Raw genomic sequence first — 18,469 nt, 5'->3', positions numbered from 1 at the left:
ACTGAATCCACTACATGCAATGATCTTATACAACACTCACCCAACTCAATAACATTTGGCTAGAAAAAAATGATTCATTGCAATGACTCAAATTTCAAAGTTGTCAAAAGAACCTGATGAGTATTGTAGATTTTGGACAATAAATTACATGAAATTTGTCAAATTTCAATTGGGTTTTCAACCTTCAAGACAATCACATTGTTTAGGAGAGGGATCCCAATCCCAATGAGTTCACTGTCTCTTTCTTATTCTCGAATTTTTATTAATTAAATATTCTTTTTATAAAAATAAAAATTACAATAAAAAATTGTAATCTTATCAAATATTTAATACCAAAAATATACACATTTTTTTTCAAGATCAAATATTGAAAAAGAAATTATAATTAAGGAAATATAAAGAAATTATAATTAAGGAAATATCGAAATAACAATACAAAAAAAATATTAAATAAAGAAAAAAAATTATAAAAAAAGTAAAAAATAAAAAATAATAATCAAATATATATATATATCTTAGAAATAGTTATAATACTAAACCAAAATATAAATTTATTATATTACTTAATAAATTATAAATGCTTTAATAATTTAAAATAGAAACAAATATGAAACAAGATAATATATACATGTTCATCCTATTATTATACTTAATTTAAAAAATTAAATATTACCCATAGTTAGCCATACAATAGTTTTCCAGAAATATTAAAATCTATTTAAATATTATCTATGATAACAAATTTATTGTTGGGACTGTTGAAGAGGTTAAGTTAACATATATCATTAGTTAAGGGGTTAACGAGTAATAAATAGGATCTAAGTAAAAATGAATATCCATTTTCTAGGTTGATAGCATTAGTTATTTGTGAATGAAGAAATTTTTTGTAGAGGAAAAAACGTCTAGGAAGGAGTGCTTGTTCTTTTCATATTTTTCAATAAAAGTGTTGGTTCCTGACACATAAGACACTTCAAACAAATGCTTCAGTTTGTTCACCCTTTGGTATTTCCAACTTGCTTACAGTTTCTTTAATTCAATACATATAAATGGTTTTACAAATTACAATGTAAAAGTTGAACACAAAAATCTTTCGGCAGATAGCATGAAATTTCCCGGAGTAACATCAAAGTTATAAATACCTAAACTCTCACTCTTTAAATATACCTGGAATGCCTTCTTTATAAACTATATTGTATGACAAACTACCACATGTTTTTGAAGTTAAATTAAAGTATGGCACATCTATTAAGCCCAAGAGATTCAAAAAGTCTTCTACCAGAAGGCCAAAACAGAGAGAACCACCTAGTTCGAGGTGTGTCAGGTGGACCTTCATGTGAATCCTCGAAATTTGTTTCATCAGAGTCTTCGTGTACTTCATCCTTCTGCTGGCTTTCGCTTGTTATTTGATCTCCATCATCATCATCATCAGCTTTAGCTTCAGCAATTTCCCCAGGCTTTTTGTCAAATAGGCCTTTAAACTGTTTTCTAGCCTTGTTCTCCACTTCCTGCAGATGAATTGACATTAGAACAAAGTGTGAAGAGTTTCCTTCAGTGATGTTTCAAATCAAGCACATAATACAAATAATTGATTTCAAACCCACCTGTTCCTTCTGCTTCAGTTTTTGAAGAGCTGCAGTTGCATCTGATTCAGTTGACTTGTCAACTTTCATCATCTAAAAATACCATTAAAGTGATTTTAGAAACGAATAACAGTACAGCTTTAAATGCTACACTAGTTACACATGAAGATTTGTACCATTTTGAAATCAGCCCTGGCTTCTTCAAAATCTCCGGCAGTCATGTAGGCCATTCCACGACGATAAAGGCCCTTGACATGTGCAGGATTTGCATCCAAAACCTGCATGATTTATTTAAGAAAACAGGCCGTGAGAAATACTTAGCGCAAGTTTCCATCTAGCTTTAGAGTTGAGGAAAATAAACACTGTTTATAGCACAACTGTATTATTGATGCCATTTCTCTCTTTGTTCTCCTTTTAAACCCACTGTATTATTTGATTATGGAATAGCAATTAATTCGAGGAAAGTAGAAAGTCATGGTGTTGACTCAGTTAGTTACATACAAGAGCTCACATGAAAAGTGGCAGCTTAAAATCCCACTGATAGACTTGCAATAAATTTATGCATCAAATCCAACCCCATCTAAGAAACATCACTAGGTTAGAGCATTGCTACACAACATTCTTAATTATAAATAAAATCCATGACGTTGTTTAACTATCCAAACGTACCAAAATCAACAAAGGAGTTGTGTTTCATCCAATGAAATAGAATTATAGATAAATGATAGCTGAGGTCATCAAACATACCTTGTTGCAAGTCTCAATGCACTTTTTGCATTCTCCCAATTTTAGATAGCATGCAGCGACATTCAAATGTAGCAAATTCTTCAATAATGGGAGCAAAAGAGACAAACAGATTTAGTCTAAATTTCAACCTACCAAGCTTAATTATGTTAGATAATATATGCTTCATATCTTTAATATACTGGGAAACAGATAAAAGATCACTTACTCGTGTGTCTGTAAAAATCTTTCCTTCTTCATCATCTTGAGGATTGATATGATTAAATTCTCGAAGCAACTGTTACAAACTACCAAATAATGTTAATAAGTTTGATGGCATAGTTAAACATTTAGAACCACAAAAAAAAGTCCAAGCGAAAATACAAATCCAATTATCATGGAATAAACAATCGAAATCCAATACATGAAATATACAAATCAATTCAAACAACAAAGTCAGATGTTCCAACAGAAACACAATAAAATATCATAGTATTCAAATCAAAGGATAGCAAATTCATTGGCAAGTATGAATAAAGTTGGTAAAAGAAAAATAACACAATAAAAGAGAACTAATTTTCTGCTTGCTGATAATTTTTCTCAACACAACTATAAGTCCAATGCAACTGGGGCATGGAGCAAGGCGTCAAAATTGTTTTCTAGAGCGTAAGATTGTATGCTTCTATGATCTCCTCCTCTCTTTTTGGGCTCACATTCCCTCAAGGTCAGATTTTCGCATTGGATCCTCATAACACCTCCCATGGCACACCTCACAGTGCTTCTCGAAGACTTTCTTCCGATGCTTCTCATGGCCTTTTGTTTCTAGGTTATTTTTGTGGGTTGGGTTGCATTACCCCATTTTATAACCTAAAACTTAAGCCCAAGTTCGTATACCTTCAAGACCCAATTATTTAACCCCACACACCACATCGCAAAAAAACACCAAGTAATCTTGCATATGTTACGAAAAGGTTAACCCAGTCAAGTTAGTATACCTTCAAAACCCAATCATTTAACCCCACACACCACATCGCATAAAAACACCAAGTAACCTTGCATATGTTACGAATAGGTTAACCCAGTTGTACAAAGACACAAAATTCCTTAACAAACACCCCTCCTTCAGAGACCGGCACCTAGCAGCCTAGTGAATTCGGAACTCCCCTTTGTAGAAGTAGGTTCCTCCCCAATGTTCGAACTCGAGACATTGGATTTGTTGCAAAGCTCTAATACCATTGTTACGAAAAGGTTAACCTGGTCATACAAAGACACAAAATTCTTTAATTTGTCGCAACAGCCTCTCTTCCTAGTGTCACAAATGGTTGTTGCTCATCCTTGGCCAAAAACTGCCACTCTACCTTTACCAAAACCACAAAATTCCCCTCTCCCTCTTATTTAGGGTAGCGGGTATTTTAATACCCGCTTATAAACGGGTCGGGTAAGGGTATCATACTATCCGTACCCGCAGGTACCTGTTACCCGCAAAAAATTAAAATTAAAATTTAATTTATATTTTATTAAGTTAAATTTAATTATAATTAAAATTTAATTTAACTTATATTTTATTTTTATAATTTTAAATTAAAAAATTTATAAAATATATATTTTTTTAAATATTTGCGGGTATCAGGTATCCACGGGTACCTGCAGGTTTTAAAAATATCCGCGAGTATTTTTTAAGCGAATACTCGGCGGGTAAACGGGCGGGTAACGGACAGATTTTTTTTTGACGGATCGGGTTCCAGGTAGGCACTATCCGTGCCCGACCCAACCTGTTGCCATCCCTACTCTTACTCTTATTCCTGCACTGAATAGGAGTATGACCACGAGATTATTTGCTTTGATTGATTATTGCTTTGTAACTAGGATAGAATTCCTATTTTGAAATAGAATGGAACTATTGGTTTATTGTTTGGTAACAAGGAAGGAGTTATTGTTATGTAATAGGGTGCTTAGACCTATTCACTTACTACTTTATATGTTTATTATATTGTTTTTTGCTTGTCATGTTGAATTGAAGTTCAATTAAGAGTTTCAAGTGAGAAATAATGATTTTGAGTGTGGATATATGGACTTCATAAATTTTGTAGGATGTTACAATCTCCTGACATACAATCCATATTTCACTTTCCAATCATAAGTAAGATCTCGATTTTGACTACCTTGGAAGAAAGAACCTAGGATTCAAATCCTGATCATCAACGCTCCCAGCCTTATAAGACCGGGGTGAAGACCAATTCAATGATGATAATGTTTAGATACCCAGATTCTAGCAGGATATATTATGGTAGCTCATACAGCTAGTCCATCCAAAAAATTTTACCCCAATGACTAAATTTTATATTTTAAAATTGCTAGCTGAAGTACATAAGAGTATAAGATTCAAATTAGAACAAAAGAGAAAGATCAATACCTTTTCATACTTTGCCTTGGCAAGTTCAAATTTCCCCTGTTTGAACAGCTTGTTACCCTGAAAGACAATAATAGAATGAAACATTCAACTTTCTTTCATTTTGATTCAACATTTTTCAATACCTTAATAAGTGATTGTAGTACAAGTATGAAAACAAATAATGAGCATTAACCAAATAAGCCACAATGAAGCCAAACTATTTAAATCTATACATGCAGGGCAAGATTTGACAGAAAATAATCATCTGTATATTTTACAGAAAAAATAATCTTTAGAAAAAGGAAATATCGAGATTTTCAATGAACTTCCCCTGTATTGTTCAATTCTTTTATGATTATCTCAGCGTAGAAAAGAGAGCAGTAATCATGGATAACTAACAGAAGGTCTATAACCATTGAAGACAGCCTTCACAGCTTAAATGTTTCACCTTTCTTATTCTCAAATTTCTGCGCAACACAGTTCACATGGATGTTATGGAAGTTCCCAATGTAGGAAAATATATCGTAAAAGTATACAGTGAATCTCAAGAATGACAACAAAAACACAAATAAAACCTTATACATAAGGAAAAAGGTAGAATTGCCACCTAGTTCGCAAATAACTTTGAATAAATCAAGTGTAACTGTGGTCAACTTAGTTGACTATTTTTCTGGTTTTAACTAAGTATCTCGCAAATAAAGCAGAAACAGCATAGGAAAATTGTGCAGGTTCAACTGCATACCGTGTTTCTGATGCTTTCAGCTTCGTCCATTATAGTTTTAAAGTCCAATCCTGTCCAGTCCTGTAATAAGGAATAAAGTCCATAATGCATTATTCATCTCATCATTATAAGGACATGTTAAAAAAAATGTAAATAGAAACTATAGCAGATATAAAGATTAAAAAATGATGTAAAATAATTATGTCTTTGAAAAAGTATTAACCCAGTATGTATGATTTATTCCATGTTGTTTAACATGATTATCATAGTTCAGCCAGGGACCAAAATCATAAAATAATAAACCTGAAATCTATCTCATTCAAGAATACTTACATAGTGCTAACCAAACTGGAAAATAAAATAGAGAATATAAATCTTAGAAAGTGGATTTTGACAAAATTCAATCTTACAAAACTTGCTTGTGAGATCTGCACCTACTTATATAATATATAATTTGATCATATCAATAGTGATTACATAAGCATAACTTCAGCATTGTGATTTCTAACACACATTGTTTCTGTTGCAATACTTCACCAAACATTCACCATCATGCAGTACCACAGGTCTTATAGTAGGTAAATGCATATATGTAACTGCTTTAGTAAATAACATGAATTTAACTGAACAATTGGAAAAAATACCCTTGGCGTTTCAAAACTTAGAAGCTCAATTTCCCATTGAATATGAGCACCCTCAGGGACATTTGAAGGCCTGATCATAAAAGAAGGAAGTATGTCAACAATATCATGCAGCATAGAGATAGAACAGAATGACAATGGATATTTTTAGAATAGGTTCAGAGTAATCTAAGTAAGCTTTATTCAAAAGCTGTTTTGGGTAGTACCTAGGATTAATTGTTATTTTACGCTGATGCCAATTCTTGTTATACAGGATCGTGGTGCAGGTCAGCTGATTGGCAAAGGACATGAATACAGAGGCTCATAATGCTTTGGCACTAGCTCATTGTGTTTTGTTTTGCATCCCCATCTCCTAAACTTTTACATGATCACTTAGATTATCCTTACTTGTCAAAATTAGAAATGGTCCTTCAACTTAGTAGACTTCAAGCTCTAGAATGAAAATCATGTCAACTAGGAAAACACGTTAGGTCTACTCTTCCTAGACATTTTGAATCTAGATGTAACTTTGCTTGTTATATCATCCTTTTAAATATTTGGGAGTCAAGACGTGTCTCATCTTTTGGTTTTACATATTTTGTTACTTTTATTGATAAGTATTCTAGATATACTAGGATTTGTCTAATGAAAGACCGTTATGAACTTTTTTCTATCTTTATGTCTTTCCTTAAAGAAGTCAAACATCAATTTGGTAAGGTATCAAAGTGTTACAAAGTGATAATGCCAAAGAATACTTTTCCTTTGATTTTTCTACTCTCTTAAACTCGCACGACATTTTACAATAGTCTACTTGCCGTCACACACCTCAGCAAAATGGTATAGCACAAAGAAAATATAGACACTTAGTTGAAATTGCTTGTATTTTATTGCTTGGTGCAAATATACATGTCCATCATTGTTACTCCATTCTATTTCCGAAAGGAATCCCTCTTTCATATTTCTCCCCATGTTTTTGGTTTTGTATGCATTGTTCATGAAATGTCTCTAGGTTTAGACAACTCTTAGCTAGAGCTATCAAATGTGTCTTCTGGAGATATTCTTGCATTCATAAAGGATATCAATGTTATATGTCTACTAATGACACCTTTTCTGAACCAACTCCTTTCTTCCCACCTTCTGTATATTCATTCTATCTCAAATATCTTATATGTGCCCTTAGCCGAGTCTTTTGTTCCTTTTGTTTTTGAAACCCAAAATTCCACACATCATCACCACCTCTTGTTTTTTACTCTTTCATTTCTCATTATTGTATCAAACAAATCTATTGAATACAAATATAACTACCTATGGTAGACCTTTATAAGCTCTCAAAAATATACTTTCTCTTTTTCTTTATTTTGTCAAGAAATATTAAGATAGAAACCATATTCCATTTGTAATTGGTTGCACTGAAATGCTTCGAGAAACCTAAATTATTGGTTAAACAAAATAGAGTAAAAAAGGTGCTCTTCATCAATGACCTTGGAAACTTATCATAGGCATAGTCAGGAGGGCATGTAACGAGAGCTATTTCTCCGGGAAGCATCAGACGAACACTCATTTCAAATCCCTCAGGTACCTAAAACACAAAGATAACGAAATTCAAAAGCAATAATCAACACAATGTGATGTATTAGCATTCATAGCATTGGTATGGAAAGGCAGACATTCTAGATAAATACAACAAATCAAGTATTTCCAAACACCAAAATCTATAAACAGAAGAAAAATAATAATTCAATGACTTTATTTATGCTCAAGCTGGAAACTCACAAGCCCTTCTCCAGAACAGAACTCCAATGGTTGACCATCATTGTCTACCCGTGTATCATAAAAAACCTTCTTTTCTCCGTTAAGAAGAGTGCCCTTGTAATGAACACGAAGTAGACTGTCATGAAGGGGACAATCCATAGGAAAGTCACCTGTTATATAAAAAAATCAACATCATACAAGAATTTGAATAACAATAACCAACAGAAACTTGAACAATGCGATGCAAGCATAAAATTTACAAAACTCAGTTCCTTCTCCTAACATACCACCTTAAAAAAAGAACAACAAAAAAATTGTGAAAAACAAAACATGGTAACTACGAACTCATACTATAATCATTACATCTTTAATATAAACTCAAGCATTGACCAGGCATTCTCCACATATCTTTCTTTATTATTTCATTTATTCCTTACCTAAAGACTAAAATGAAGTTATGAAGACTTTTACAAAATATCCTCGTAAGATTGGTAGCAGTAAAATAAATCTAGAGGCTCACCTTTGCCATCACGAATCCGGCGTTTTATTAGGCGCCCATCTCCAAGCATGTCCCTCACCTGTTGATATATTACTAAGATGAAATTTCATATGTATGACAAGTTGGTAAGAAAAAAAATTATAAAAGCAAAACATGTTTCGGACACTTTAGCAATAATATGAAGGATAAAATTCAGGTCTTGGAATAGGCTTCCGAAGATAAGCAATTATAGTGCATATAAATTTATGTACATCATGAATCACAACAAAATCTTTTCAAATTTAGTGAAATGAATACAGTTCAGTTTGTTACAAAATTCTCTTTACTACAATTTCTTTTACATGATATCTAGAGCCAAGTTTTTGACGTCTCTTCCCAAATTATAGGGTTCTCTTCGCAACTTCTTTTTTCTCCTTGACTTCTGCACTGCTGTCCTTTCCAAACTCCATTGTTGAGAAGCTTGATGATTCAAACTATCTCCATGAGAGACAGCATGTTGTATTGGCAAGTCACATAGATTGCCCTCTCATGTTTATGATTTTATCTATTCTTCATAGAACTGATTTTCACTCATCTTAGGAAACCTTCTCACATTACCTCTTGTGCAGGATATAAATATTATGTGCCTTGATAATTGCCTATTCAAGGTTCATTTGGAATCTTCATATAAAGTCTTGATAGAAAAGAAAATAAACATGGACTGTCATGTGACAGTGTGGAAATAGAGAGAGTTGTGTGATTGAATCAGTGAATTGGAATTACATAAAAAAAATCATGTTGAAAAAATAAAACACAAAATTACAGGACAAACTAATGTACGAAACTCTGATAAATAAATAAAATACAATAACACTAATAAGTCTAAATGAAACATTTTGTCTTTCAAACATTTAAGTCAATGGTTAAATTACAATTTAATTAAAAAATAAAAAATGTGTAGTCTGATTAGGGTGGAGAATATCAACCATTTACTACTATTTTAGCCAGTCAAGGTATTAATCATAAACTTGTTTGTCCTCATACATGCCATCAAAATGGTGCACTTGAAAGAAAACAAACACATTATTGATTTGGGCTTCACTTTGCTGCATCATGCTTCCCTTGATTTACAATTTTGGGATAACGCTTTTACCATTGTTTTACATCTTACAAACACGTTGACTACAACAACTTCTCTTACGTTTGCCCTTCCTTATACTATCTTTTCAATAAGGATCCTAATTTTTACTTTCTCAAAGCTTTTGGTTGTACTTGCAAACCTTACCATTCTCAGAAGCTTGATGTTAAATCTGAGGAAAGTTTGTACTTAGGGTATTCTTTCTCACACAAGGGCTATAAATGTTTCTCATCTAGTGGGAAAATATATATCTCAAAAGATGCTCTGTTTAATGAATATAGGTTTCCTTATGTTGATCTTTTTCCTACTGCACCTAACTTTGCCAGTGATGTTCACTCTTATTTTTATTTAAATCCCAACATTACACCACCTAAAAATTGTCCTGCTCCTCCACCAATTCCTTTTGTCACACCTGAACCTTCTAATCCACCAGCTACCACCATCTTTCTGTCCCTGTTCCATCTCAAATTACCAACACCCATCCTGTGCAGACTCGGTGTAAATCTGTTACTAGTCAGTCCATAATTCATACTCCATTATTCCTTACTCATTCAGAACCTAAAACTTTTAAGCCAGAACTTGAGTCGGTTAGCTGCAATGCAGCAAGAATATGATGCACCTTTGGAGAAAAATACATGGGGCTTAGTTGCTCTACCTTCTCACAGACAAGCTATTAGCTGTAAATGCATTTTTAGGGTCAAGGAAAACGTTGATGCCTCAAAAACTAAATACAAAGCAAGGATGGTGGCTAAAGGGTTTCATCAAGTGAAAGGTTTTGATTTTCATGAAACATTTTCTCCAGTGGTAAAGCTCATTACAGTCACAGTTATTTTTACTCTTGCTCTTTCAAATGGGTGGAAATTGTTTCAGCTAGATGCTTCTGGTGACCTTTTGGTCTTCTTGAAGAAACAATTTATATGAAACATCTTAGATTTGATGTTGGGACAGATCTCACATGTAAATTGAACAAGGCACTCCATAAGTTAAAACAAACACCATGACAATGGTCTGATAGGTTACAGTCCACATTTCTTCAGCTTGTTCTTTTTAGGTATAATTATTGACTTGGTCCCCCAATTTTTTGAATTGGTTCAATTTGGTCCCTGAGTTTTTGGAAGGTTCAATTTAGTACCCTTATTCTTTAAAGTGGATCAGTTTAGTACCTCCTGTTATATTCCAGATAACATCATTTGTATAGTGGTGAGTTGTCACTATGCAACAAATTAAATAACTAATCTTAATATCATACTTAATACACTTGATCAAGGAAGCATCAACAAAGAGACTAAAATGAGGTTAACTACACCCAACAAACAAACTAACCCAATTAACAACTTCACCCACATTTCTATTGCCCAATGACAACTCACCATTATACAAACAACGTTAAATGAAATATAACGAAAGGTACTAAACTTTAAAAAAATAAGGGTACCAAATTGAATCTTCCAAAAACTCCAGAACCAAATTGAACCTTCTAAAAATTCGGGGACCAAATTAATAATTATACCTTTTTTTAGTCAATGGGATTCATCACTCTTTGTGTATAGACATCAATCTCAAGTTGCCTTTTTTGGGTGTATGTTGATGATATAATAATCATTGGGAGCTCTATTGCTCTAATTCAGCAGCTTACAGTTAAATTCCATGCAGCCTTTTCTCAATTTGGTCATCTGCATTATTTTCTTGGCCTTGAAATCAAATATTTACCTGATCAATCTTTAGTTATAACTAAAGTAAAATATATTCAGGACTTGCTTCACAAAAACACAAAAAGGCAAAAGCTCATTACATTTATTTCCCTATGGATTTTTATTGCAATTATCTAAGTTTGGGGCTGAAATCTTTTCAGATCATACTTCATTTCATTCAATGGTCGGTGCTCTACAATATGCCACTCTCAGTAGACCAATCAGTGTTGTTGTCAACAAAGTCAGTTAATTTATGGCCACACCACTAGAATCTCATTAGGTTGTATGAATACTATGATACCTTAAAGGTACTTTATTTCATGGACTAGATCTCCACTCTGCATCTCTTGCACAGTCTTTGTCATTAAAAGACTTTTTATAATGCTGATTGGGCTTCTGATGTTGATGATGCATGCTCTACTTCAGGAGCAGCCATCTATCTCATTCCCAATTTAATATGACAGAGGTCCTGCAAGCATAGAGTTACTGCTCGCTCAAGTACCGAGGCTAAGCATAGAAGATGGCTCAAACTTCTACTGAACTAACATGGAATTCTGTTCTGCTCACAGTTGCAAGTTCCATTCACTACTCCAGTTCTTCTTTGTGACTATTAAAGTACCATGTCTATTGCTCATAATCCAGTGTTTCATAGCCACACCAACATATGGAGATTGATGTTTTCTTCATGCAGAAAAAGATCTAGCCAAAAGCAGCTTTTCATATATCACATTCCAGCACCAGATCAGTGGGTGGGTAGATGCGATGATCAAGCCTCTTTCTTCAGCTTGTTTTTCTTTTCTTAGAGGCAAACTCAAGTAGAAGAATTTTCATAAAATGTGAAGAGTTTTTCTTATGAAAAATCTTCTACTTGAGTTTGAGGGAGGTATTAGAGTATCAACTTATAAACTTCCTGTTTCAAATGTCAAGGACGAAATGAATACAGCTCAGTTTGTTTCAAAATTCTCTCTTGTTTAGTTTCTTTCATAGTGAAAAATGTTGGGCACAGCATTAGTGTGGTAACGTTGCTGATTATTTATCATTCTTTTGAAGTTTCATAGCAAGAGAAGTGAGTGACAAATAAAGGATACTAAAATAAAAAAAGACAAGCAAGTATAGTTAATCGTCAAAACATGACCTCTAGACACTGAAAAATATGATGAGGTACTACATGACTAGCAAACATAAAAACATAATTACAAGCCCTAATACCAAATCAGTTAGTGCCTCCATATAAAGCCACCAAATATATGGGTTAAAAATTGGTTATGGGCACTCAGGATAGAAGAAAGTCATATCAGTGAATGCCTCATAACTCATATAGTAGATAACAAAGAAGAATGCTGAGAAAAGTTTATTCTCCATCACATTATAATATTTATTACTACACATACATGCCACAACAAACAAGTTCAATAATAAACCATGATTTCTATTGTGGACGGTGTTGCTCACCTGAATAAAGTGAACCAGCTCCACTTCAAAATGGACTTCATCATACTCTTCTATTACAGGCATCAGAGGAGACTCAGTTAAATACTGAGTGGTAACATATATAACAGCCTTCTCTTCCCGAACCATTGTTCCTATTGCCATTTCAAGGCCCTTAGGTAGCTGATTTGTGTTAAGAGGAGGACAAACAAATCAATATCAATATTAAAGCATTTTAAAGATATTGCAAGCACAACAATGACTAAGAAATTAATTGTTTCCTTGTCATTTTTATTTATTTTAAGGGAAGCTGCATAGCTGGCTGCGGTTAGCAAATAAAAAAAAAAAACAAGGCACTTAAGATTAATAAAAGAGAAAATATATTTTAGAGGGCTTAATCACAACTCTCTTATGATCTCATTTATAATGATAGAATTCTAATAGAGTAAAGGGAAGATCAAAGATCAAAAGCCTGAACTAGAAACCTAGGTCCAGAGATAGGTACAGCTTATAGGTACAGCATGAAACAGTTTCCAACATAACTACTTTCTACCTATATTGAATACCTATTCTAACAATGGCCTGACCAAAATATTTGGAATCCTAAGAGAGACCAACTCATTATAAGATTTATATCATCATGATATAATTATCATCATTACAATTAACAAATGCACAAAGTGATTTAAATACCTCTGATTTTCCAAATGTAAACAAGTATGGTTCTCCTTCTGTATGCGACATGATCAATTCCCCAGTAACTGTCTTTGCTGATATCCTGGTAGCAGCCAAACAAAATATCATCACAAACTCCCATCAACCCGTTATATGAGCTGACATAGATGAGATGAACAATAGGAAAAAGGGAACAAAAATTTGTCTTACCAAGCCTTCACTTCATAAGGTTCCCTCGGAGATTCCCAACCCTGCCCTTCTCGCACTACCTACATTCAGAGAGCAAACCTTAGAAAACAAACAATGGATATGATTAAGACTATTGGATAACATTGACCAAACCTTCATCCTACACGCAAGATCTTTCCAGATCAAATGCCTCTATTCACTTTCAGTTTGCCATTCACAAGATATACACATGACAACACATGATGTCAAAATTATATGAAAGTTCCAATTGTATGCATGCAATATCATTGTGGGGTTTTTCTTGGGTGAAATTTTCCCCAAAGTTACCTCTGCTTTGACTTATGTTCCATCACACTTGACTTTTTTCACGGGTTTTGTTCTTCTTCCTTTACCTTGAATTTAGATGAGTAATTCTAAGTTATTGTTTCTAATACATTAAGCAATGTTTTAAATTAAATGTTTGCAAATGCAATGCAACCACAATCATTGCTGCATTCACCTGAAATTTTGGCAACACAACTACACTTTAAAAGGATGTTATGAAGCCTAAAACTTCAAAGAAAGGAAAACAATTCCAATTTCCCTAATTGGAGATGTATTGAATATTTGTGTCAGTCCAACAAGTCATGGCTCCTTTTTCCTTTCCATTTTGGGTTTGATATTCATACTTCCCACGAGATCCATCCATGATGATAGAAACGTGCAAAATAAACTTGTAAAACTATGAAGCAATATTTGCTATCCATTTATACCTTTTTTACGACTCCCAAATCATCAGTAACAACCTGGAAATGTACACAAAAAGGCAAATGAGGATTACAACACAGATCCAACAAAGAATAGTGATTTAGAAAAGAATAAAAAACACATAAATTGAGAAAACCGGGACTGTAGTAATGGGAAACACAACAATAATACTGATGAGTATCAAAATAATAATGAAAAGAAACTGGAAAAACAAAACCCTTAACTGTTGAGAAAGATAAACAAATGAGAAGAATTATTTTAATTTTGATACATTAGAAGGATAACAAAGATACAGAACATAGGCATTAGAATAAAAACAAAAAATCAAAGTTGACATCCTTACCTTAGCTTTGAAAAAATCTATCAACTCGATTTCAAAATGAAGTTCATCCTCCTTAGGAAAACCATCGGGGGCGGTAATAGGACAATCATCCTCACCATAATGCAACTGATGCTGCATCTTGAACTGCAAGAATAAATAATACAATCTGATAAGGATCAAGCAAAGTAATACCCCAAGAGAAACCATTGAAAGGCCCCATAAAACATTAAAATTTGACTTTCATTATTGCCGTAGGATTATCGATTACTAAAACCATTAATATGTTCAAGAAAACAATAATCATTTCACAAATGATTTTTCAAATCCATAAGAAAAAACACATATAAGAGCTGACAAAACCAAATAAAGAAAAAAATGTTCAAGAAAATCAACACTTGAATTCATTAAAATAGAAATACCAGGTAATAGTCAATTTTCCTCCAGCATCATTATAATAGTAGAAGTGGTAGATAATGACGATGATGCTTAGAACTTTCATTGTTAGATCAACGTAGTAGAAGTAATATTACTCTAAATACACCAATGAAACAAAATTCTCCTTGTGTTGTAGCATGCTTTACATTAAGGTTTTAAGTCAAAATCATAATAAATGAAGACCAGTGAGAAGCTCGAGTATAAAATTGATTAAGCATGAGACAAAGATGACTTGAGCTTATAGTAACCAGAAAAACGGTACATATCAAAGGCAATAATTAGTATGTTACCATTGCCACTTCGCCCTTCAACATTGTAGGAATTCCTTCAAGTAAGCCCAATAATATCTTGCTTTTGCCCAAAACATGCCTTATTGGGGTGCCTTTGCCTGTTGCAATGTCATAAAAGGTTATCAAACCCAACAACTAGGTCAACTACACAAGACAATAATCTGACACACACCCAAAGACTAATCACGATTCTAAAATTCCAATTTCAATTTTTTCCTATAAGTGGGAGTTTAACTATGGAATTTTGTTCTCAAGTCCAGTATCTGTAGGGAGTAGGAATTGACAAAAAAGAACTAACAAGAAGTTTTCAACCAGTGTCAATTCTCAAACAAAAATAACACAAGTAGTACCAAAAATAGAGGATAAAAAATAACCCATTCTGATAAAAAACAAATTCTAAATAAAATCAACCTAAGAGACTATCATCCTTTTAAACCAAACACACCGAAAAGGTCCCAAGAAGCATAATTCACCTCACCTCCATAATCAGATCTGGTAGATTCCACGAGTACTCCATCCAAAGTTCGAATGGTGCAGTGATAGATAATCTGAGACACGTTATAAAAATCAAGCCACTGAAGCAACACTACAACCATTGACTCCCTTATCAATGTATTTCTATATTGCCTACATATAACATAAGAATTCACATCCAGAACCTACTAGAAAAATAGAAATAACCTGATCACCATCTGAAGGTCCAGCATCACCCCCACCAGGCCTAATCAAAGCTTTCATCAAACTCCCCGCCGTAATTTTCTTCTTCCTTCATTTTCACAAAGAAACAACACTTATAAAAACAACCATGACAACCTAAAACAAACCATCAGAGGGAAAGCACAAAAATAGAAAAACAAAAAAAGAAGATAATTACCTCTTTTCATCCTCTGTGGGTGGCTTCTTCTTTGGTTCAAATTCCTGTGCAGCATCTTCATTTGCAGTCATAGTCACTGATCACCTTCTCCTCTTAGTTAGACACTAGTACAAGCCGCCTGATCTTATCTTGTTGGTTCAGTGACTAAAAAATAATGAACATTAAGTGTTACTAATAAATCAATGAAACAAAAATCACCCAGGCTTCCTTTCAGTACCCACTGTTCAGACATCACAAATCCAAATAGATAACATTAAATTTGAGTCGCAGGGTACTGAGTCCTGACAAGTTATCATATTACATTCCCGTACCCAAAGTTAACATACATAACTGTCATAGAGAAATTTCTTATTTCTCACATTGGAATCAAAAGTGACATAACATACAAGAATAATTATGCAGACACGGTACCAGCTTCAATTAATACTAAAACAGATTCAAAATTCAGGTAACACTAAAACCTCAATTGCAAGCAAAATTCATCGACTTTTCCATATTTCGCTATAACTATCTGCATCTTACACTTTTCATCCATATTCACACAATCATCTCACATGTAACTATCTGCGTCTTACACTTTTCATCCTTATTCACACAATCATCCCACATGTCAAACTTAAGAGAAGGGAAAGAAGACTAAATTTCAAGACAAGCAAGATGAAACAGTCAATCACACAGCACTAATTGGGGCTTAGATCACAACAAAGACACACCATACGCAACCCTAACACTATCATAGTATCTCCATAGTTACCAAAATCCCCAATCCAACTATTTAACGACACAGATTACGAAAGTCAACAAGCATCCCAACCCAACACATAACAAACTCATAATTAAAAGACTGTTAGAGAAAAAAACCGTCACCACAGAAAGTAATTGATTGAAAAACAAGACTAAGGGGACATACATACAGAAATGCAGCAATGAATATCGAGTTTGATCCGCGAAGATGAAGTATTAGATGAAATGAAATGAAATTCAATGGTCTAAGAAGGGTTTGAGTTAGAAGCTTCTAGAAGAAACAACCAAGCAGCCTGAATTAGGTGAACAGAATTGCAGAAAAAATAAACACCAAGTGAAACAGTGTGAGCGGGGATGAATCAGCTTTCATACTTACTACAAGGATGAAACTACAATTACATGACATTGCATTTTGCAAACCTGGTTTCCTTTTTTTTCTTTTTTTTTTTCAAGTTGAAAATCTATATTATCTATATTATATTATATTAGTTCCAATTTTATTCTTTAAATTAAAATAGTTATTTTATTAATTTTATCTTTTAGATAATACTTTTTCAAATTCAATTATTTTTTCTATAATTTTTTTTAAAATTAAAATAATTCTTAATATAAATTACTATTTAAGAAAAATAAACATTAATTACAATTGAATAAAATTATAGAAATTTTTTTAATTTATTTTTATAATTACGATAATAATAATAATTTTATTATGTTTTGTTATTATAAAAAAAAAAACATTGTGTAGCGCACAAGTTTCAATTCGTGTCAATGATTTAGATTACATGTTTGTAATCTACTATATATCTAAGAAATTCTTAGTATAGGTAAATTACTGAATTGGACATCTTAACTTTCTGACACGTGTCTGAAATAGAGGGTATTTTTGTCTTTTGGGTAATTTTTTTTTCAGCTGAAACATTAATTGTTGATTGATGGTTGCTGACAGACGGAAACTTCTTCTTCAAGACATTGCATTTGGTGGAGGTATTTGAATTTTTCTTCTTCCGTTAGGTTTCTTCAGAAACATATTGTGTTTCTTTTTTCTTCTTCTTCGACACTTCATTGCATCTTCTTTCTTCTTCTTCATAGCAATGTAAGTTTCATTTTTTTTTTGTTGTTTATTTTCGTTGGTTGATTTTTGTTTCTTCTTCTTCTTCTTCTTTTGCTTTCTTCTGCTTTCTTCTTCTTCTGCAGTTTATTTTTTATTGCTTTGTGATTATTGTTGTTCAAGATTTGTAGAACCTGTTTTGTTGTTCATACCAACGTAAGTTTTATTTTTTTTTTGGCTGTTTTTTTTTGTTGGTTGATGGTTGCTTCTTCTTCTTCTTCTTATGCTTTCTTCTGCTTTCTTCTTCTTCTGCTGTTTATTTGATATTTTTTTTTTGTTGTTGAAGGTTTGCAGAAGCCGTTTACTTCTTCATACCAACGTAAGCCTCCTTCTTCCTTTTTTTTATTTTTTTTGTTCTTACGTTAGCTTTGTTCGAACAGATTTTTGCTTTCTTTTTTCTTCTTCTTCGAGTTCATTGCATGTTCTTTGTTCTTCTTCATCTTTCTTCTTCTTCTTCTTCATCTTTCGTTGTAGTTATTTTTTTATCGTTTTTTTGTTGTTGTTCTTCTTTTTTTTTTGTTCTTCTTCTTACTCGGTGCACAACTTTTATTTGATGTCC

General features: G+C 33.0%; 1 protein-coding gene across 1 annotated transcript; it reads right to left on the bottom strand.

Moving 5' to 3' along the window:
• Window positions 1-969: 969 nt before the first annotated feature.
• On the bottom strand, window positions 970-17,181 carry PAS1 (FKBP-type peptidyl-prolyl cis-trans isomerase family protein). The gene is made up of 21 exons (XM_028080297.1): window positions 16,966-17,181; window positions 16,056-16,199; window positions 15,863-15,947; window positions 15,660-15,729; window positions 15,182-15,279; window positions 14,478-14,600; window positions 14,140-14,172; window positions 13,409-13,467; window positions 13,217-13,301; window positions 12,548-12,706; window positions 8,309-8,366; window positions 7,810-7,958; window positions 7,518-7,615; window positions 6,061-6,130; window positions 5,438-5,497; window positions 4,717-4,773; window positions 2,533-2,601; window positions 2,328-2,405; window positions 1,757-1,858; window positions 1,602-1,673; window positions 970-1,505 (listed from the first exon to the last, which is right to left on the bottom strand). Exons 2-21 carry the CDS (start codon window positions 16,124-16,126, stop codon window positions 1,227-1,229), a joined length of 1,875 nt encoding a protein of 624 aa, XP_027936098.1. The 5' UTR covers window positions 16,127-16,199; window positions 16,966-17,181; the 3' UTR covers window positions 970-1,226.
• Between the last annotated feature and the right edge of the window lie 1,288 nt (window positions 17,182-18,469).

This window comes from Vigna unguiculata, chromosome 7 (genome assembly GCF_037176805.1).
Source record: "Vigna unguiculata cultivar grain cowpea cultivar isolate G323 ecotype 2 chromosome 7, ASM3717680v1, whole genome shotgun sequence".
In the NCBI taxonomy this organism is placed as follows: Eukaryota; Viridiplantae; Streptophyta; class Magnoliopsida; order Fabales; family Fabaceae; genus Vigna; species Vigna unguiculata.
Note: the sequence above shows the minus strand (reverse complement) of the source record. Positions and strands in the feature narration are given on the sequence as shown.

Bases quoted from the DNA above. Each gene is read 5' to 3' on its own strand.
- PAS1 (XM_028080297.1), bottom strand. From the start codon at position 16,126: ATGACTGCAAATGAAGATGCTGCACAGGAATTTGAACCAAAGAAGAAG. The intron at 15,280-15,659 runs GTGAGGTGAATT...ACATTGCAACAG, and splicing joins TACCAGATCTGATTATGGAG to GCAAAGGCACCCCAATAAGG. The intron at 4,774-5,437 runs GTATGCAGTTGA...ATTGTCTTTCAG, and splicing joins CTGAAAGCATCAGAAACACG to GGTAACAAGCTGTTCAAACA.